Raw genomic sequence first — 22,448 nt, 5'->3', positions numbered from 1 at the left:
GGGGGGAGCGTACAAACTCTGTACCGACAGCAATCATAGTCAGGATCAAATCCGAGTCTCTAGCGCTGTGAGGCAGCAGCTCCACAGCTGTTCCATCTTCTTTGCCAGTTATCTTGAAGGGACTGTAAAAGCCAGAGTTTGAGGGATATTAGGGTCCAGACAGCTGGAAACTTAGTTACTAATAGTAGGCAGAGGATGATGGATGGTATAAGTCTGGGTTGCGGGAGTGATAAGTTGGTGGAGGGAAGAAGTTCACTTGTGTTTCAGTTGAGCAGAAAACCAGGAGGGCTGGGTGCGACTGTAGCTGAGGGCAAGAGGCTGGTCGACTGAGATAAGAAATATTCTGGAGAAAGAAGAAGGAAGTTGTGATGATGAATGGGGGGGGGGGGGGGGTGGGGGGGGTGGCGCGGAGGCTGTTTTGTGTGATGGAACTGGGTTGCACCCACAACTCTCCACAACGCCTTGCAGTTTTGGGCAGGGCTGTCGCTAAACCAAGTTGCGATGCTTTCTGCCGTGCATCTGTAGAAGTCGGTCAGAGTCATTGGAGACATGCCAATTCCTGTTCACTTGGTCTTCTGAGGAGGTAGAGATATTGCTGTGGGTTTCCTGGTTGTGGCATTCAGTACAAATTGTTGATGATATGTATGCCAAGGAACTTCCCCATTTGCACTTCAGCACTGTTGCTGTTGACCGGAGCAAGTACACCACCCAGCTCTCTGAAGTCCATGCATAACCTTCATTTTGCAGACATTGAGGGAGAGGTTGCTATCTTGACACTACGTGTTACTCAGCTCTCTATCTATCTCCTTCCTGTACTTTGTCTTGTCATATTTCGAGATCCAGCCCAACTCGACAGTATCGTGTGCAAACTTGCTAAACGCAGTTGGAGCAGAATTTGGCTGCAAGTGTAAATGTAATGGTCAGAAAATTTTAGGAATGCTTTAGGTGTTGAATTGCTGCATGAATCTCCATAGAAATAACAGTACAGGTGGGTAGAAGAATGAAGGAATTCTCAACATGAATGTGCATGTTGTTCTCCCGACAGCAGTTAGACGGCATGTAGCTATTCTCACCAGTATCTTGTGCTTCTTCTGGAAGAGAGGATGTTCCTTGCAAGCTACCAAAGGAGAAGTAAGTTGTGTGAAAGGCTGGGGACAGTCCATATCTCATGATGCTGTATGCTTTCTGAGCAAACATCTTTAATAATCTGCTGATTGAAGCTGGGATGTGCTCGGCATGTTGTCAAACTGTTTACGAATCTGGAATTTAAACCGGAGATTGAGAAGTTTGAATTACTTGTGGCTTTTGTTTTCTCTTTTCACTCTTTCCATCCTTGTGTTCTGGACAAAAGCGCCCTGCCTTGTGGGAGGATTTGACAAAGGGAACTGAAAAGAATGGGGCAGAATGAAGCTCGACATGCAGAGGATTTAGAGGTACATTATTGAAAATGATCCAACAGCTAATAAACGAGACTGTTCCAAGCTTGTGCTTTAATGCTGTGTTTCAGAGGGTTTGAGTTGAAACTTCCATGCATGAAAATACATGGGGTTTATTTAGCTTTGAGAATCTCCAGATACGCGACTCTTGGGGAAATGGATTCTTCACTCCGATTACTCACTTCTGAAAATGATTTAGCAGCAAATGTACAAAGGCAGCAAATGAATGATCTAATTAGCTTTTGGTCTATCCATATTTGATTTTTTAATTCCTAACATCAAAGCAAGAAGAAAACTATCGGCCAGTTCACTCGACATCCGCTATACTGCTTCCATTATTAAGGAAATAGTATTGAACATTTAAAAAATCATAATACAATTAAATTGCTGACACAGTTTTTGAAAGGGAAATATAGTATTTCAAACATTCATTCGGAATCCTTTTAAGATGTAATGAACCGGTCTTGAAGGGAAGTTAGTAGATCCGGATGTATTTGGATTTCTGAAAGGCGTTCAGTAATTGCCACATGGAATGTTACAAGCACAAATCATTGGTGTGCACTGGTACCTTGCGTAGCACTGGGAATGTGTTCCTAAGAATGAAAGTGCTCATGGAATCACATATTCCTTTTCTCCAGAGATGTTGCCTGACCTGCTGAGTTGCTTCAGCTTTTTGTGTCTATCTTCTCCCTCTCTCTCTCATCCCCATTCCCAACATCAATGGGGAGTACATTCTGGGGGAAATTCTAAGAGGCAGGAGTTACCTGCATTTGGAAATTCAGGTAAAGTCAATACGGCTTTGTGCGTTGGATTTATTTTTTTGAAGTGGTGCAGTCGGCTTTGTCTTTACATGGCCTTTAGCTTAGAGATACATCGCGGAAACAGGCACTTCAGCCCACGCGAGTCCACTCGGGCGACCTGCGATCCCTTCTCACCAGCACAATCCTACACACTCCAGCGACAATTTACAATTTTACACAAGCCAATTAACGTACAAGCCTGCATGTCTTTAGAGTGTGGCAGGAAACCGGAGCACCCGGAGAAATCTCACTCAGGTCACGGGGAGAACGTACAAACTCTGTACAGTCACACCACCTGTAGTCAGGATGGAACCCGAGTCTCTGGCGCTGTGATGCAGCAACTCTGTGCCGCCCTTTGACTAGCTCCCACGCTGGTAGGCTAGTTCAGCGAGTAGGATCGCATGAGATCAGCGTGAGGTAGTTGGATACAAAGTTGTTTGGTGGTAGGAGAAGTCACCTTCAAACCAAAGATAATCTTTGTTTCAAACTACCATCATAAGGTTTCCTGCAGCACCAGATGATCAAATAACCTTGCCCTCCGCTACTCCATTATCAGGCAGATTGCTCCATCCGTCACCTGAAGAATGGAGCACCTCGCTGTTCTCTATCTGTTCTCCAGAGATGCTGCCTGGCCCGCTGAGTTACTCCAGCATTTTGTGCATCAACACAGATTGACTACCTGGCTCTGATATATGTGATAGGCAGTGACTTCTTCTTCTGTCGTATGTTTTTTAGACCTGCAGCTCCGTTGAGGTGAGCCAGGCCACGTGTCATTGTCCAGGTCAATCAGACCTCGTTCACCATTCGGTGGCTGGTGTTTGGGGCAACTGGTGACGATGTGCTCCACTGTCTGTGTTGGGTCCCCACACTCGCAGGAGGAGCGGTCCACGAGGCCCCACCTCTTCATCGCTACTCCATAGCGTCCGATGCCTGTCCTCAAGCGGTTGAGGGTTGTCCACTGCTTTCGAGGCAGGTCCTGGCCAGGGACGTCCATGGGGTCATCGATGAACTGGTGTAGGCTAGATGGCTCCGCTGCCACTGGTCTCTCCATCTCGTCTTGACCCAGGCGGCCTTAGAAGCATCAGCCAGTGTTGGGCAGAGCAGCTCTTGGGCTTGCGTGGCAAAGGTTTGCTCGGCTCTGGCAGAGAGGACTGTACAAAGTTGGTAACGGGATGCAGTTGACTGACTTGACTACTTGGATTTGGTAAACTATACGATGTTAAGGGATCGGGAATAGACCTTAACGAATAAGTCACAGTTCTTAGTGGTTTCATAAAGAAATGTGTGGAGGAGTGCGTTCCGACCATCTAAAAGTTCTCCAACCAGAAAGCTGGCAGCTAACATCATCAAAGATCCACTGGCTATTCATCTCGCTTCTACCATCAGGAAGAAGTTACACAAGCCTGAAAACCATTACCTCCAGGTTTTAGTACAGCTTCCCATCAGGCGCTTGAACTAATCTGCATAACCCTAACCACAACCATTCATCGACACCAAACTAACTATTGATTTTGCACTAGCTATTGAGGTTGCACAGCATACTTTGGCTTGCACTATCATGGTCTGGTTTACGGAGTAATTATTACTTCATGTTCACAAGTCAGACGAGCATAAGTAGGCCATTCAGCCCATCGAGTCCACTCTGCCATTTAATTTTCATCTCATCCCCATTCTCTTGCCTTGTTGCTTTGTTGCGTTCTATTGAATGTGCTTGTAAAGCTGCAGCAAGAAAGAATTACAGTAAACCCGTGTTATAACGGACCATATGGGGGAAGGGGAATGGTGTCCATTATTGCCTATTGCCCGCTATAACCGAGTAAGGTATTATTGTATGTAGTTGAAATAAAGAAGCACAGATGATGGTTAATGCACAGAGTGCTGGAGTAACTAAGCGGGTCAGGCAGCATCTCTGGAGAACATGATTAGGTGACGTTGGGCCGCTTCTTAGTTCTTCGTACCTTAGTTCTTCAGTCTGTAGAATTATTCCAGCACTTTGTGTTGTTTCACCGTTATACCAGGCACCACTGGCTTGCACCAGTGAGCCCTTCTTCACTGGTTAACGTGGCTGTTGTTGTAGCTCACGCTGTGGCATTGCTCTCTTCAGGCCCTTGCCAACAACAAGACGTGCTGGAGCACCGAGGGGTTCCCTCCCCTCTCACCAGCTGCCGCTCCTTTCACTTTGTCCACTCCCCCTTCACTGCCGCCTCCTTCCCAACAGTCACCGACATCTTCCAAAGTGGAGCATGTCAGCAACTCCGGGGGGAGAAGGAGGTGGAGGTGGCAGTGGAGGGGAGAAGGAGAGGCCGAGTTGACTGAGTGACGGAGAAGTGGGGAAGGGGGGGGGAAGATTGGGACAAGCCGAAGGAAGAAGCAGCAGCTGGTGAGAGGGAAGGGAGCCCCATGTGGACCAAGACCTTCCTGTCGGTAGTGGCAGCCTGAAGGAAATGCTTTTCCCAGGGGCGACAACATGAGCCACTAGATCATGCGGTGAGTGAAGAAGGGCTCACTGATGCACCTTGTGAGCTGGGGATGGTGTCGGAAGCTGGGGCTCTATTGGGAGGAGAGGTGGTGCGAACTTGGTGGGATTGCGTTAGCGGGACCATCTGCTATAACCAAAATCCGTTTTAAAAGAATCCGTTAAAACAAGGGTTTACCCTACAGCCTTCAGGTCCTGGTTCATACGAGAAATAAACACTCTTGTCAGATCCATTAAACAAATATTCTGTGTGGCCTGATGGTAGAGCATGCAAATGATAGGTAAATAGTGGGACATTAAGGGTACAATGAGGAACTTGTATAGAGATTAGTACTAGTAAATAAACGTGATTATGAATATAATTAAAGTACAAGGCAAAAAATCTTCGAAGCTGAAGAGCAAAATCAAAAGCTTTTAAGTTGTGGGTGATTTATTTGTTTGAATCTTCATCTGTTCATGTTCATCTTGTTACCAATGTTGACCTCGCTGTCATCGTCCGTCCTGAAAAGGACGTGAGGATCCGGCGACAATCAGCGGAAGCCATCACTTGTCGCAATAGATGATGGTGGTAGCAGAATTAGCTCAGGATACTTCCAGGTTCCAGCCCCGTGACGTGGATGCTTCTGCTATGGGGCCTTTGTTAGAATGATTCTTGGAGATTTGAAGAGAGCAAATACCTCATTGTTTCCACACCAAGGCATCGGAAATGTCCTCGCTCTTCAGGGAACGGGGATTCCCCTCCGCCACCATAGATGAGGCTCGCACCAGGGTCTCATTCATACCCCGCGACACTGCTCTCTCTCCCCATCCCCGCACTCGCAACAAGGCAGAGTCCCCCTAGTCCTCACCTTTCACCCCACCAGCCGGCAAATACAACAAATAATCCTCCGCCACTTCCGCCACTTCCAACGTGACCCCACCACTCGCCACTTCTTCCCATCTCCCCCTATGTCTGCCATCCGCAAAGACCGCTCCCTCCGCAACTCCCTTGTCAATTCTTCCCTTCCCTCCCGTACTACCCCCTCCCCGGGCACTTTCGGTTGCAACCGCAAGAAATGCAACACCTGTCCCTTCACCTCCCCCCTCGACTCCATTCAAGGACCCAAGCAGTCGTTCCAGGTGTGACAAAGGTTCACCTGTATCTCCTCCAACTTCATCTACTGTATCCGCTGCTCTAGATGTCAGCTGATTTACATCGGGGAGACTAAGCGGCGGTTGGGCGATCGTTTCACCGAACACCTCTGCTCAGTCCGCAATAACCTACCTGAACTCCCGGTGGCTCAGCACTTCAACTCCTCCTCCCATTCCCAATCCGACCTCTCTGTCCTGGGTCTCCTCCATTGCCAGAGCGAGCAACACCAGGAAATTGGAGGAACAGCACCTCATATTCCGCCTGGGTTGCTTGCGTCCGAATGGCATGAACATTGAATTCTCCCAATTTTGCTAGCCCTTGCTGTCTACTCCCCTTCCTTAACCCTCGAGCTGTCTCCTCCCATCCCCCCGCCCACGGGCTCCTCCTCCTCCCTTTTTCCTTCCTTCTCCCCCCCCACCCCCCATCAGTCTCAAGAAGGGTTTCGGCCCGAAACGTCGCCTATTTCCTTCGCTCCATAGATGCTGCTGCACCCGCTGTGTTTCTCCAGCATTTTTGTGTACCTTCGCTCTTTCAGTATCTGCAGTTCCTTCTTGAACACCTCATTGTTAATATTTGTTTATCATTGTCACATGTAGCAAATTACAGTGGGAAATTTGTTTTGCATGCTATCCACTCAAATCGTACCTTAGTTAAGTACAATCGAACCACACACGTACTGCAGGTAGTTCAAAGAAAAAGATAAACCGAGTGCAAAATATATTATTACAGCTGCAGGAAAAGTGCAGATAACAAAGTTCAAAGGTTACAAGGAGGTAGGTTGGAAGGGGGACTGTACCTTTGGCTTTTGAAGGGACCATTCAATAGTCTGATGTTAGTGGAAAGAAGCTGTTCCTGAATCTGATTGTAGCGGCAGATTTTTATATCGTTCCAGAGAGTACTCCCTCTAGCTGCTAAGTGGACGACATGATTAAGGAGAATGTCGTTATACGCATGTGAGCTTTCCGTCAGAGACCTTCAGAGCTTCTTCACAGATACATCTTCGTAGCACAGTATTTTGATTAATAAATTCTTTATGATTGATGTAAAACAATAAGGTACATATCCAACTCGACACTTTAATCTTCATCGAACTCCAGCATATCGCTTTAAAGGTTAGAAAACTCCTCGTGTCTCCGTTACGCTCCACATGGTCAAAGGGTAAACCTTCCCCATGCTGGTCCCAAACTTAACGAAAAACTAAGCTTCTGTGCAAGAAACTTAGCTCCAAACACGGCCTGAAATACGTCATAAATCCTACCCACACTATAACGGGCAGTCTAAAATTTAATGACACATGCCATCATTAATGACACACAAAGCAAGCCAAGTGACCACTACACTGATGGAACGTGCTTTTAAGCTTTTGTATCTTATGTTCGATGGGAGAAGAGGGAATGACCAGGGTGTGAATGGCCCTTGATTATGTTGGCTGCTTTCCTGAGGCGGCTGGGGTGTTGGTGGAGTTGATGATGGTGGAGTTGATGGTTTGCATGACAGATCCCCAACTCTGCAATTTCTTGCAGTCTTGGGCAGAGGTGTTGCCAAGGGGTGATGCATCCCAATAAGATATTTCCTGTGGTGCACCTGTGGAAATTGGCCGTGAACATTGGAGACACATGTTTTGTGCTGATCATATTGCACGCCATCTCCAGCCTCCCAGACATTTTGATCCACTGCAATTTGCTTCCTGTTGCACCATCTCCCCACCCTCATCCCTGGAAAATCTGGACACTTATGTCAGATTCCCATTTATTGACCATAACTCTGCCTTCAAAACCATAATTCCAACCAAACAACACTCCTCAGCGACAACATGTCCACAGCAGACAGCATCTGCCTGGCCCTACATGGACACCTACATCAGACTCTTATTTATTAACTTCAACACCATCAAGGCCATCCTCAGAAGGCTAGGGAGATTCGTCATACCTCCAAAGACACTCAGCAATGGTTTCTTCCCACTGACCAGGATAGAAAGGTCAGAATGGGAAGGAGAGTTCAAATGGTTAGGGTAGATCCATTGGCGGACCGAGTGCAGGTTTTCAGCGAAATGATCGCCAAATCTAAACTTGGTCTCGCCGATGTAATGGAGCTCATCGGGAACTCTGGATACAGGAGATGAGATTAGAGGAGGTGCACGTGAACCTCTGTCTCATCTGGAAGAACTGTTAGGGTCCCTGGATGGAGGTGACAGAGGAGGTATAGTGTCGGGTGGTACGTCTCTTGTGGTTGAAGGGGAAAGTACTTGGGGCAGGGGTAGTTTTGGGGTGGGGTGGAGGGTCTGAAGATTTGGGGGAAATGCCATTGTAATCAGATTACTCAGCATTTTAGTATGAGATACAGTATTGTTTCCTCTGCTTCACGAAACCGTGACCGCATTAAGTTGATACCATAAGACGATACTATATGTTGAAGCTTTATCTTGCTGTTAAGTAGAGTGAGTAAGATTTCTTTGGATTTTTTTTTCTAGAATGAACTTGATGGCAGCTTATTAGATCTGAAGACTCTGGTTGAAAACCAACTACAAACAGCCATGGTAAGTAGGGTGACATTTTTTCTCCCAAAATAAACTGTATTCCAAATTAAAAAAACACATGAAAACAAAAACTGTGCAACAACTCTTCAGACATTCTCAGCGTTGAGATATTTGTTAGTGTCGTACTCATTCGTGTTCACACCTATCTTTAAACATAACACCCTTGCCACTCACCTGTCCCCTGGGCTGATCTCCAAACCGTTGTCCCCACCAGAATCTGCCCATTGCTGTTTAACAGCAGTTTAACTCCAGGCTGTGGTTCTTTTTAAAAAGATCAAAATTCAGAATTAAAAAATATTAAAAAACAAGATCTGTGCAAATATTCTGACATTCTCAGAGGCTATATATACATTCATGTGTAAGAAAGAACTGCAGATGCTGGTTTAAATCGAAGGTAGACACAAAATGCTGGAGTAACTCAGCGGGGACAGGCAGAATCTCTGGAGAGAAGGAATGCGCTTCTCTCCAGAGAATCCTTCTCTCCAGAGATGGTGCCTGTCCCGATGAGTTACTCCAGCATTTTGTGTAGCCCATCCCTTCTCTCCAGAGATGCTGCCTGACCTGCTGAGTTACTCCAGCATTTTGTGTCTACCTTCAATATACATTCATATGTTGTGTCAACCACATTGACATGCACATTGGCTGGCCTAGCCTTGTCTGTCTGCAGACTTTTGCAACCTAGCAGCCATGTTAGGAGACTCTCCCTTGTTTAGTTTGATCTGATTTTTTGGGGGTTTGTTTAGTCTCCATTCCTGAAGTCAAATATTTTTATTTGTGGCCCTATTTTTTCTTTTGAGGTTTCCTGTCTGCACTGGGCTGCAGATTAAAAAGATTTCATTTTCGTGGCAGCCCGCTGTGGATTTTAGATACACTTTGCCTCACTGTTTCTGATTGATATTTCTGCGTTTTGTGGTTTAATAAGGCAAGCCAAAATAAGCTGCTAATTGGAAAGGAGTGAGTACTATGGAGGATACAGCACAGAAACAGGCCCTTCGGCCCACCATGTTCATGCTGACCAAGTTGGCATATTCATGGGCTAGTCCCATTTGCCGGCATTTGGTCCCTCTAAACTAAAATGACCAAATCAATGATCTTATATAAAGTTAAGTGCATTTCTGTAATGAGCAAGTGTGGTAAGTTTGATCTGAATAGAATGCCGATTCCTAGCAGACTTTAGGCTAATGGCAGGATGGCTGGTTTAGAAATAGTACAGACTAGAAAAAGTGAGTTGATGATTGCCTTCTTAGCTATTACACAGCATACTATCGAGGCAGTCAGACAATGCGGACACTCTAGCAGAGACGATCCTGACTAGATTGGAAAAGTGAAGGATCATCTATTAGTTTGAGATGCTTCAACATTTACCAAAGAGATCATCGGTGAGTACATGTTTTCTTTTTAGATGAGTTAGATTCCTTTCAGTTAAATCTGTAGGGACCCTCTATATGTGAGACATCCTGGATTTGGTGTCTTCTGTGACGGATTTTTGAATTTGGACCTGAGCTTTATGGTCAAGTCAAGTCAAGTCACATTTATTTATATAGCACATTTAGAAAACAACTCTCGTTGGCCAAAGTGCTTTACATTATTGTTAAGGAGGATCCTCTAGGGAAGAATAGAAACAAGGAACTGCAGATGCCGGTTTATACCAAAGATAGACACAAAGTGCTGGAGTAACTCAGCAGGTCAGGCAACATCTCTGGAGAAAGAGGGTGGGTGACGTTTCGGGTCAATAGACAATAGGTGCAGGAGTAGGCCATTCGGCCCTTCGAGCCAGCACCGCCATTCAATGTGATCATGGCTGATCATCCACAATCAGTACCCCGTTCCTGCCTTCTCCCCATATCCCCTGACTGCTGTTTTTAAGAGCCCTATCCAGCTCTCTCTTGAGAAGGGTCCAGCCCCGAAGTGTCACCCATCCTTTTTCTCCAAGGATACTGCTTGACCCGCTGAGTTACTCCAGCACTTTGTGTCTATCTCTGGGGAAGAGTGATGGTGAAAGCAAACTGAATTTCACATTCACTTCAAGAGTAACAAATTCAAGTTTGAAACTGGAGAATGAAACGTGGGTGGGTTGGCTAAAGTATGTTTGGAAATTTAGATTATAAGGCGCGGTGAAAAATAAATCGTAGATCTGTAGTGAAATACCTCTTTGTTCTAATCGCATGTCCATTCTGTGATACGATAAAAGTATTCCACCGTGGCAAACTAAAGTTGAGGATAGTATTAGATTAAATGAATAGATAAAGTTACAAAGATTAGTTGAAGGCCTGAGGATTTAATGAATATTGTAAACCAACAAGGATAATTGAAAGAAAATGACATAATTGGGTAAAATGATCAAAAATAGAAACATGGAAAAAAATTAGGTGCAGGAGTAAATTGATCAAGTGGACCGCCATATATGAAGGCTGATCACCTGCCTTACTTCCCCTTAGCCACAAGAAAAAAATATAGCCAATGAACTGACAACTAAGAGTTCCAAATTCGTTGAAAAAAGTTCTTCTGTTTTAAGGATTTCCCCCTTATCCTTAAGCTGGGAACATCGGGAACAATCTTCCTGCAAGCCCCAATGGGGAACCCCTAAGGAACTGGCAATCTCCTAAATTCTAGGGTAAACCAAGTCTATCCAATCTTTCTTCATAACACAGTCCTGACATCCCAGGAATCAGTCTGGTGAACCGTCTCTGCACTCCCTCTATGGCAATAATGTGATCAAGGGATATGGCATCAAGTGATATAAAGACACATTACTTCAGCAAAGAAAAAAAGTGACAAAAGTTAAACGTTGAGGATGTAAGAAGCTGGGAAATAAAAATGGGGAATAAGGAACTGGCAATGGGTACAAACATTCTTGAATGTTCTTGTGCAAGAGAATGGTTAGCATGCACATTAGGGAAGTAATTGAAAAAAGATAGAAGTTAGAAGGTGATGCAATACAAGAAATAGGAAACTCTGCTTCCGCTGCATAGATCTTGGCTGGGACTATATTTTGTATATAGTTTCACATTCGAAGGCTCTGTAGGTAATTAAGAAGCATAAGGCCCCATATCTGAGAAAGGATATGCTGGCATTGGAGAGAAGATTTATGAGAAGGATCCCAGGAATGATTGGATTAACATAGGATGAGCATTTGACAGAACTGGGCCTGTACTCGCTGGAGTTTAGATGGGAGGGGGAACCTCATTGAAACTTACCGAATAGTAAAAAGCTTGGATAGAGTGGTTGTGGAGAGGATGTTTCCACCTGTGGGAGAGTCTAGGACCAGAGGGCACAGCCTCAGAATAAAAGGACGTACCTTTAGAAAGGAGATGAGGAGGAATTTCTTTTTGTCAGAGGGTGGTGGATCTATGGAATTCATTGCCTCAGACAGGGATGTACCTTTAGAAAGGAGATGAGGAGGAATTGTAAAAGAAGATTGTGTTTATAGTTTGTTTGGTTGTTTGCCTTTTGCACAAAAGTCCGCGAGCATTGCCACTTTCATTTCACTGCACATCTCGTATGTGTATGTGACAAATAAACTTGACTTGACTTGACGACTTGATTTCTGTAGTCAGAAGGTGGTGAAACTGTGGAATTCATTGCCTCAGACAGCTGTGGAGGCCAAGTCAATGGATATTTATAAGGTGGAGATTGGCAGGTTCTTGATTAATACGAGTGTCGGGTTAAGGGGAGAAGTCAGGGGAATGGGGTTGAGAGGGAAAGATAGATTAGCCATGATTGAATGGCGTACACTTGATAGGTCGCATGAGCTAATTCTGCTCCTGTAACATGAACTTATGAAGGGAGTGATGAACAATATTATTAATGGCAGTAGATTGAGACTACCAGCAGATTAATAAGGCTAAATCTGCAAATACTGAAAACTTGATGGTCTACAGTCTACACCACTAAAGTAGGGATATTCTCCTAACGTCTGCTAGACCGTGAAAGGCCACACACAGACAAGGCTAGGTCAGCCGAGTGGGCAGATAAATGCCCTGGGCAGTAAGAGGAGTAGGTCCTGTACATCTTGGGTTCAGGTTTCTGTGTACCTTGTGTGTTGTGACTGTCGGCAGACCAATTTCCCTCCAGGGATGAATAAAGCTTTATTGCATCGTAAAAGAAGTGGTTGTAGAGAAATTGAATGCTTTGGTATCCATCGACTGATATTCGCTACATATTGGAAGACACATATTGATGATTTTTTCTAAAAAATAGATTGGAGGTGAACTGGCCTAATACCATTGGCAAGAAAAATAATGAAAGCCATTAGGGAAATTATTTTTGGACATGTTGGGACAATGTGATTTTATAAAATGTATAGGAAGGACTGCAGATGCTGGTTCACACCAAAGATAGACACAACAATCTGGAGTAACTCAGCGGGTCAGACAACATCTCTGGAGAAAAGGAATAGGTGACATTTTGGGTCGAGATCCTACTTAAAGAATCTGAAGAAGGGTTACTCCATCTGACTTACTCCAGCGTTTTGTGTTAATCTGTGATTTTATAGAAGTATTTTAACATATTTAGTAGGGTTCTTTGACATAATGAACAAGGTAAATACGTTATGGGTCAATAGCAGTGAAGAAGGCATATGGCATTGTTTTAGATTGAAGAAAGGTCCTGACCCAAAGCATCGCCTATTCCTTTTCTCAAGAGATGCTACCTCACTGGCTCAGATATTCCAGCAGCTTGTACCTATCAAAGGCATATGGCATGATTGCATTTACAGGTTGAGGCATAGAATGGAATAGATAGGATGTTCTGCTGCAACATTACAAAACGCTGGTTCAATTGCACTTGGAGTATTGTATGCCATGCTGGTCGTCATACTATAGGAAGTATGTGATAGCACTGGAGAGAATGCAAGGGAGATTCACCAAGATATTGCCTGATGAGGCAGAGGACGATGGCTGACTTTAGTGGAGCATCACAATGGCTGGGAAGGTGGATGAAGGCTGCAGCAGGAAAGGGTCTCTGGTCGTCTTGGACTCCATGCTACTGGATCCTGACCCAGATCTGTCAAGGACCTGTGTGGTGGCTGTCTGTGCACCAGTCTCCCCACGTTAAACAAAGTCACGCACAGGCGTCCTCCATGCAGAGAACAGTCATACTCGTTTTGAGTGACCGCCGATGATGATTGTTAATGTACAGGGATCTCTGGTCAGTACAGACCCGGTGGGCCGAAGGGCCTGTTTCCGCGCCGTATCTCTAAACTAAACTAAACTAAAGAAGCTTGGTGTCTGTAGATTAGTGACGTGTTATGAGTCATGCATGTGTAGTTACGCCCACGAGCTTTTCAGTTATTGCAGTCTGCTGCATTCCTTTACTACAAGTAAGAGAGAAATGTTGTTTGCTCTGTAGTTAATAAAGCCTATGAATCCTTATCACTGTGTGAGGTTGCTGTTATTATAGGGGCATCAGTCGACAGAGTTTTCCATACGCAGGGCACCTTTCGGGAATTGCAATATGTGAACCCCCACAGTTAAAGCAATTATCAATCCACCTTGGGTTATTAGCTGCCTCCTGTGATGAGTGAGCAGGAGTTTGATAAGACAAGCTGGCCGCATTAACTTCACGAGCAGCAGAGTGTACAAGCAATTGAATGTGAGCATTAGTTAGTTCCGCTATGCGACTGTGGTTTTCAACAGCCGCTGAGGTCAGGTCAACTTCCTGCAATAATCATTGCGTAATTTATCATTCAATATACCATGAATTCAGCGATCTCGTACCAAACTAGCTTGACTTGCTCTGAAATCGCATCGACTGGCGACATGCTTCAGTGCATTAATATATAGCTCAACAGGTTCTCCTTGTTTTTGACACATTGAAAATAATGTATGGCATTCAATGCTCACATTAATTTGTAACTCACATCATTGCCGGGACGGAGATGGTCTCTATCGTACACGTACTGCTCGTGTTTGCAGGCCGCTTGTGACATATCCGGACTTTCCACCAGTCTGTCGTCGGTTGTAATACCTGCCTTGTTTAGTTTATGGGTCTGTATTGTTGATTCTTTAAGAGGGGGGGATGTAGATTAGTGACTCGTGTTATGTCATGCATGCACTCCTGTGGACTGAACGTGAGTGCTGCACAATGTGGTCATCCAATCTGCATTTGCAGTCCCCAGTATAGACCAGACTGCAATGTGAACACTGACTGCAGTATGCTAGTTTCAATGAATGAAAGTGAATCACTGCTTTCACAAAAAGGACTCTTTCTATACCTGGATGGTGGGCAGAAAGGAAGTGAAAGAAGGGTGTTGCAACTCGAGCGGTTGAACGGGGAAGCACCATAGCAAGGGGAATGACAAAAAAGTGGCGAAGAGAGTAACCGCGGTCTCTTTGAAACGTTGCCAGTGGAATATTGCTGAAGCTGGCTGAAATTGTGGAGGAGCATATATTGGAAGTAGAAATGGAAGCTGGAAATCTGGGGATCTCGACCCTTGCTGTGTGTATGGGGGGGGGGGGGGGGGGGGGGGGGGGGGGGGTGGGGGGGGGGGGGGGGGGGGCTGAGAGCTGAGGTGTTGGAAATAGTTGAGATGCAGTCAAGGGAATTGTCCACCATAGAAGGATGGAAGCCATGTTCAGGAGAATAATTTTGTGCCCATGCTGAGCAAAGTATAAATCTTTCAGAAGGCACTGCAGATGCAGGAAAATCGAAGGTAGACAAAATTACTGGAGAAACTCAGCGGGTGCGGCAGCATCTATGGAGCGAAGGAAATAGGCAACGTTTCTGGTCGAGTCTGAAGAAGGGTCTCGACCCGAAACATTGCCTATTTCCTTCACTCCATAGATGCTGCCTCACCTGCTGAGTTTCTCCAGCATTTTTGTCTACCAAAGTATAAATCTTAGGTACACAAAAATGCTGGAGAAACTCAGCGGGTGCAGCAGCATCTATGGAGCGAAGGAAATAGGTGACGTTTCGGGCCGAAACCCTTCTTCAGACTAAAAACCATAGATGCTGCTGCACCCGCAAAAACCATAGATGTGTACCTTTGATCTTCCAGCATCTGCAGTTCCTTCTTGAACAAAGTATAAATCTTTGTGCTTTTTGATTAAAAATGCCCTCTTAATTTAAAGTTTGGAAAACAAATGATTGCTTCATAATTGTATTGTGTTTTTCAGATGATGGGAGTATTATTGGGGGCTGGTGTGGCAATCGTTCTGATTGCCACCACCATTCTCCTTGTTCACAGGCGGTTGCAGGAGAGAAGTAAGTATGATTGCAGTTCCATGGGTATTCTAATGCTGTTGCCCCATGTGTTTGTTCTCAGTCTCTCAGAGTCTACTCAATGTCCAGGTTGAATTACAGTAGATCACTTTCATTTCATAGTATGGAGGCATAATGGTGCAGCGGGTAGAGTTGCTGCCTTGCAGCCTGAAGTAGGCGCATGTGCGGGGTTTTTCTAGAGCGTGCATATGTGCGGGGTTTTTAGGCGGGAAAGGCCTGCGGAATTATAGAAACATAGAAAATAGGTGCAGGAGTAGGCCAATCGGCACTTAGAGCCTGCACCGCCATTCAATATGATCATGGCTGATCATCCAACTCGGTATCCTGTACCTGCCTTCTCTCCATACCCCCCCCGATCCCTTTAGCCACAAGGGCCACATCTAACTCCCTCTTAAATATTGCCAATGAACTGGCCTCAACTACCTTCTGTGGCAGAGAATTCCAGAGATTCACCACTCTCAGTGTGAAAAAAGTTTTTCTCATCTCGGTCCTAAAAGATTTCCCACTTATCCTTAAACTGTGACCCCTTGTTCTGGACTTCCCCAACATCGGGAACAATCTTCCTGCATCTAGCCTGTCCAACCCCTTAAGAATTTTGTAAGTTCCCTTAGTCTTCTAAATTCTAGCGAGTACAAGCCGAGTCTATCCAGTCTTTCTTCATATGAAAGTCCTGACATCCCAAGACTCAGCTATGTTTGCCAGACGTTTCTGAGTTTATGTATTAAATAACTAAGTTGCTTAAAGCTTAAATAAAGTTAAGTAAATTACGAGTAGAATTTGCCTCACAACACAGCGCCAGAGACCTGGGATTCGATTCTGCTTGTTTAGTTTATGGGTCTGCTGTCTGTTATGGAATTTTTACGTTCTCCCCGTGACCGCGTGGGTTTTCTCTGGGAGCTCCTCTCACATTCCAAAAACATACAGGTTTGTAGGTTAATTGGCTTGGGTGAAAATTGTTTAAAACATTGTCCCTATTGTGTAGGATAGTGCTATTGTACAGTGATCGTTGGTCAGCGTGGACTTGGTGGGCCGAAGGGCCTATTTCCATGCTGTATCTTTAAACTAAACTAAACTAAACTAAACTCCTACACCATCTCCCCCTGTGTTTGCCTTGAATTGAAACCCATTTTTACAAGCTGATTAATCAGTATAAATTCAGTGGCCAGAGTCTCCAATTAATGTATAGCATGTCCAGAAGACCACCTACAAGGGAAAGTTAATCATTGGGACTGAGGATCCTGATCCTGGGATATTTCGCTTGGGTAGCTTACACCCCAGCGGTATGAACATTGACTTCTCTAACTTCAAATCGCCCTTGCTTTCCCTCTCTCTCTATCCCCTCCCCCTTCCTAGTTCTGCCACCAGTCTTGCTGTCTCCGACTACATTCTATCTCTGTCCCGCCCCCTCCCCTGTCATCTGCCTGAAGAAAGGTCTCAACCCGAAACGTCACCCATTCCTTCTCTCTAGAGATGCTGCCTGTCTCGCTGAGTTACTCCAGCATTTTGTCTACTTTCGATTTAAACCAGCAGCTGCAATTCTTTCCTACACATAGTGAGGAGTTAAGTTCTTCCTGGGATTAATGCTAAAATTATGGGGCTGTCCCACTGTACGAGCTAATTCAAGAGCTCTCCCGAGTTTAAAAAAAATCAAACTCGTGGTAAGCACGTAGAATGTACATAGTGGGTACGTCGGAGTTCGGGACGTCTCTTAGCGGCTCGTAACGCTAACGGCAGGTACTTGGGAAACGCAGTAAGCTCGTGAAGGCTTGTGAAGATTTTTCAACATGTTGAAAAATGTCCACGAGCCTTCACTCGTGAACATGTTGAAAAATGTCCACGAGCCTTCACTCGTGAACATGTTGAAAAATGTGGCTATTATTACCGTAATTCACCGAGTTTGAATCGGGGGAAACTCGGGAGAACTCTTGAATTAGCTTATACAGAGGGATAGCCCCTTTAGGGAGATGCAAATCATTATTCATCTTTCTGCCCTGCAATTAATTGTTTTTGTGTATTTGTTGCTGCTTCTTAGAGATCCAAGCTCAGGAAACTCCCAAATACAGATTCCGAAAACGTGATAAAGTGATGTTCTATGGCCGTAAGATCATGAGAAAGGTAAGCAGGCGTCGATCTATTGAGGTATAATTAATTCAAAGTCAATCCCTGAGTGTTTCTACCAGATATTACTTATCTGCGTTATTCAAGATGTAGCCAACATATTTGTGACCAGAAAATTGACTCAAAGTGCTGGAGTAACTCAGCGGGTCAGGCAGCGTCTCTGGAGAAAATGGATGGGTGGCATTTCAGGACCCGTCTTCAGACTCTGTGGCCAGAGCAGAGTTGTTAGTTTTGGATGAGTCGAGGTATTTGTCTAGGCAGAGTGGCCTTTCCCTGTGCGGGAAGTATCTGTGGTGAAATGAACTTATCCATCCTACTTCTGTACAGCAAGATTAGGGAACCCTAAACTGAAGTCAGTACTGAACATTGAGACAAATCTGCAGGTATGCTACAGCAGTTGCCACAGTTTGGATCCAGTGCAGTCATTCAGGAAGGCAAAGATAAAGCACCACCATCAGAGTCCATACTGCATATAACCTCTGCACTAACACTGGCAAATGATGTGTGGCCAACTCAACACAGCAGCCCAAACCTTCTCTCCAAGTCCCACGGTTGCCCTCTATTGAAGCAATCACTGAAGACTGAAGAAGGGTTTTGGCCTGAAACGTTGCCTATTTCCTTCGATCCATAGATGCTGCTGCACCCGCTGAGTTTCTCCAGCACTCTTGTCTACCTTCACTGAAGTCTGAAGCAGTCACAGATTGAAGTCTGAAGCAGGATTGAAGTCTGAAGTTTAGTTTATTGTCACATGTACTGAGGTACAGTGAAGAGGTTTTGTCGCGTGCAAACCAGCCAGTGGAAAGACAATGCATGATTACAATCGAGCCATTCCCAGTACACAGATACATGATAAGGGAATGACGTTTAGTGCAAGGTAAAGCCAGTAAAGTCTGATCAAAGATAGTCCGAGGGTCCCCTATGTAGATAGTAGTTCAGGATAGTAGCTCTCTTTGTACAGTGGGATGGTTCAATAGACAATAGATGCAGGAGTCGGCCATTCGGCCCTTCGAGCCAGCACTGCCATTTAATGTGATCATGGCTGATCATCCCCAATCACAATCAACGGTTAATTTGCCTGATAACAAGTTTTGTCAATTCACAAGTATCTCCAGTATCCGGCAACAAGGGAGTGTTCAAGCAAGATGAGCTGTCGATGACAATAAATTCTTACAAGCACCAAACTAGATTATAGAAGATGCAGATGAGGATAGACACAAAATGTTAGAGTAACTCAGCGGGTCATGCAGCATCGCTGGAGAAAAGGAATAGGCGACGTTTCAGGTCGAGATCCTTCTTTTGAACATCCATTGTAAAGATGAGGGAACGGGGGCCTGGAAAACGGACGTCAATAAAGAGACAAAGAGCGTGTGAGATGTCTTAGACATCGGTGGAGAGGGATTGGACCAGGGGGGATAGGATCGAGTCGAGGTACGTGGAAATGATTTCAGTGGGGTAGGAGCAGTCAGAAACAATGGGTTTGCCAGGGCAGTTCTGTTTATGGATGTTAGGGAGAAGAATAGTAAAGATGAGGGAATGGCGGCCTGGGCAACTGAAGTAATTAAACAGACAAAGGTAGTATGAGGTGTCTTGGACATAGGTCGGGACGGATGCAAAATGATGCACGTTGATGTGAGATTTTTAAAATTAAAACAATTGTTCTCTTAAGTAGGATAGGTGAGACCACACCTGGAGTATTGCGTACAGTTTTGGTCTCCAAATCTGAGGAAATACATTCTTGCCATAGAGGGATTACAGATAAGGTTCACCAGAATGATTCCTGGGATGTCAGGACTTTCATATGAAGAAAGACTGGATAGACTCGGCTTGTACTCGCTAGAATTTAGAAGATTGAGAGGGGATCTTATAGAAACTTACAAAATTCTTAAGGGGTTGGACAGGCTAGATGCAGGAAGATTGTTCCCGATGTTAGGGAAGTCCAGGACAAGGGGTCACAGCTTAAGGATAAGGGGGAAATCCTTTAAAACTGAGATGAGAAGAACTTTTTTCACACAGAGAGTGGTGAATCTCTGGAACTCTCTTGTCACAGAGGGTAGTCGAGGCCAGTTCATTGGCTATATTTAAGAGGGAGTTAGATGTGGCCCTCGTGGCTAAGGGGATCAGAGGGTATGGAGAGAAGGCAGGTACGGGATACTGAGTTGGATGATCAGCCATGATCATATTGAATGGCGGTGCAGGCTCGAAGGGCCGAATGGCCTACTCCTGCACCTAATTTCTATGTTTCTATGTTTCTATGATAGAAGATGTAATGCAATAAATCATTATTTGAAAAAAAACGACTATTATTAAATGTTTACCTGACATTATTGCAATCTGTACATACTTGCCAATGATACATTCTGGTATTTTTCTCTTTGTTCTATGTGTTAAACATGTTTGGTTTGATTATATTTCTGTATAGTATTATCTGATTTGGTAGCATGTAAACAAAGCTTTTCACTGTACCTCAGTACGTGATAATAATAAATCTATTTTTTTTATGGTGAGAGGCTGCTTTGCAGTTATTTTGATTAATACATCATTAAAATTGTTCCCCTCGGCTTCTGAATTTTTTTTTGCGTCTTATAAAAAAAAAAGAGAGAAATTGCACCAACTGTCAAAGATTTCCACTTTTAAAAATTCCTTATGAGTAGATGTAAATTGTCATTAGGTCATTGATTGCTGAGTATTTTGCCAGTGAAAGTTGCAGACATAACTCCCAGTGGAAGCGCAGGGTATCACAGGCAGCAGCTTAAAGCTCTTTGCATTTCCCTGAATATGGTTCCCACTCCAGAATTCCTCACTTTTATTTTTGTTTCCCAGTTACCAATATTACACTTCTGCGCTGTAATAAGCCTGCAGTTTTATTGTTACTAAGGTAACAGAATCTGGACTGTTGTGCGCCAATAAACATTGGAAAGTTGTTCTTCTATTGCGTTGAACAATGTAGAACCAAGAACAGTACAGCATAGGAACAGGCACTCTGGCCCTTGGCATCCCTGATGAAGAAGGGTCTCGACCCAAAACGTCACCCATTCCTTCTATCTAGAGATGTTGCCTGTCCCTTTACTCCAGCATTTTGTATCTATCTTATGAGTTAAATGAATCTCTTTTGCTTACACATGATCCCTAACCATTCATTCCCTTCATATCCATATGCCCATGTAAAAACCTCTTAAACATTACAATTACAATTGTATCTGCTTCCACTTTGACCGTTGGCATGCACCATTCTGTATTTAAAAATAAAATCTTGCCCTGCACATCTTCTTTAAATTTCCCCCTTCTAACTTTAAAGCTGTGCACTCTAATCTTTGATATTTCCACACTGGGATGTTGCAAGATTTATTAAGTTGACCTCCCTATTCACAGTAAGTCATACTGACCTGGTCGAAGAACACCAGAGGCATGTTCTTTGTGCTTGATTGCAGTAAAATTGCTCTTTTCAAAAGTTCCAAAAATAGGACTAAATTGGCTGCTCAAATTTTAAAATGTGTGAACATTTTGCATGTTGTTTCACTCCATCTTTATGATGTATCGTGCTTGTGCTTGTGTCTGTTTCTAGGTGTCCCAATCCACATCTTCCTTTGTTGGAACTTCGATAAGGCAAAAGTTCAAAAGGAAACAAAAAATGCTGATCATTGCAAAACGGTACAGTCTCCTCCATACTCTGTATATGGATAGTCAGTAAGGAGTAATCTTGCACAATAATCTTGTGCACTAAGGACATGGCAATGTGATGATCGTGGGACTGAGTTAACAACTTGCTTCAGGGAATTCTACTGTTGTGAATCAAAATTCAGTCAATTTGTGACCTGATAGCAAAAAGAGCGAGGAGCTTCATACTTATCTTAATTGACCTAACTGGTTCTTTAATGTCAGGCAACATGGGTAGTAAATGGACTTTTACCAACATCAGCTGTATCTTGAAACCAATTTAAGAAAAGACCAGGATAAAAAGTTAATCATTTGACTATTTTCCAAAGAATTAAGGTTTTCGGCCCACTGCTCCAAACTAATCAAATTCTACCTTTTCTTTTATGAAAGAACTGCAGATGCTGGAAAAACCGAAGGTAGACAAAAACGCTGGAGAAACTCAGTGGGTGAGGCAGCATCTATGGAATGAAGGAATAGGTGACGTTTCGGGTCTCGACCCGAAACGTCACCTATTCCTTCGCTCCATAGATGCTGCCTCACCCACTGAGTTTCTCCAGCATTTTTGTCTCCCTACCTTTTCTTTTCTTCTCCCTTGGTCTCCTTGCACTGGAGAGGATAGAAAAGAGAATGTTGATAGGACCAGACATTTTTAATGATGAGCTAAGATTCTTTTCATTGGCGTAAGATCCTCCTTAGGAGAGAATTGATTGTGGTGTATAAAATTGAAAGAGTTAAGTAGTGTAAATAAAGCAATTGTTTTCCTTGGCAGAGGTGTTAAAATTCACAAGTGACAACATGACATACAGTAACAGTTAAGAATAATACATTAAACATTAAACATTAATAATAGAACATTAGTGATTAAACATTGAATTATATAAAATACCAGAGCAAAAGGAGGCTACGAAAGGAGCAAAAAAGAAGGGAGTGTTTTTTTCACACACATCGATTCTTGTTTCTCCTCTTTTTGTATGAAGTATTTTAAACTAGATGCTCGGGCAACTTGTGGTTAAATCCACTTGAGTTAATGCTGCCAAGACAGTGATGCAGAGCGTGGCTGCTGATAATCTAGCTT

General features: G+C 44.1%; 1 protein-coding gene across 3 annotated transcripts in view; it reads left to right on the top strand.

Moving 5' to 3' along the window:
- The first annotated feature begins 486 nt into the window (after positions 1-486).
- The window catches only part of LOC129714464 (patatin-like phospholipase domain-containing protein 6), a 109,903-nt gene continuing 87,941 nt past the window's right edge, over positions 487-22,448 (top strand). For 2 of the 3 annotated variants that reach the window (XM_055664072.1, XM_055664071.1), the window contains exons 1-6: positions 493-1,131; positions 1,352-1,433; positions 8,315-8,380; positions 15,496-15,583; positions 17,634-17,716; positions 21,282-21,367. In XM_055664072.1, the coding sequence (XP_055520047.1) occupies positions 1,395-1,433; positions 8,315-8,380; positions 15,496-15,583; positions 17,634-17,716; positions 21,282-21,367 (362 nt within the window). In that variant the 5' untranslated portion in view covers positions 493-1,131; positions 1,352-1,394. Of the gene's footprint in view, positions 1,132-1,351; positions 1,434-8,314; positions 8,381-15,495; positions 15,584-17,633; positions 17,717-21,281; positions 21,368-22,448 lie in introns of all 3 variants that reach the window. The other variant, XM_055664070.1, reaches the window with a different exon arrangement.

This window comes from Leucoraja erinacea, chromosome 39, assembly GCF_028641065.1.
Source record: "Leucoraja erinacea ecotype New England chromosome 39, Leri_hhj_1, whole genome shotgun sequence".
Lineage (NCBI taxonomy): Eukaryota > Metazoa > Chordata > Chondrichthyes > Rajiformes > Rajidae > Leucoraja > Leucoraja erinaceus.
The sequence above is the reverse complement of the archived record's forward strand: the minus strand, read 5'-3'. Positions and strand labels throughout refer to the sequence as shown.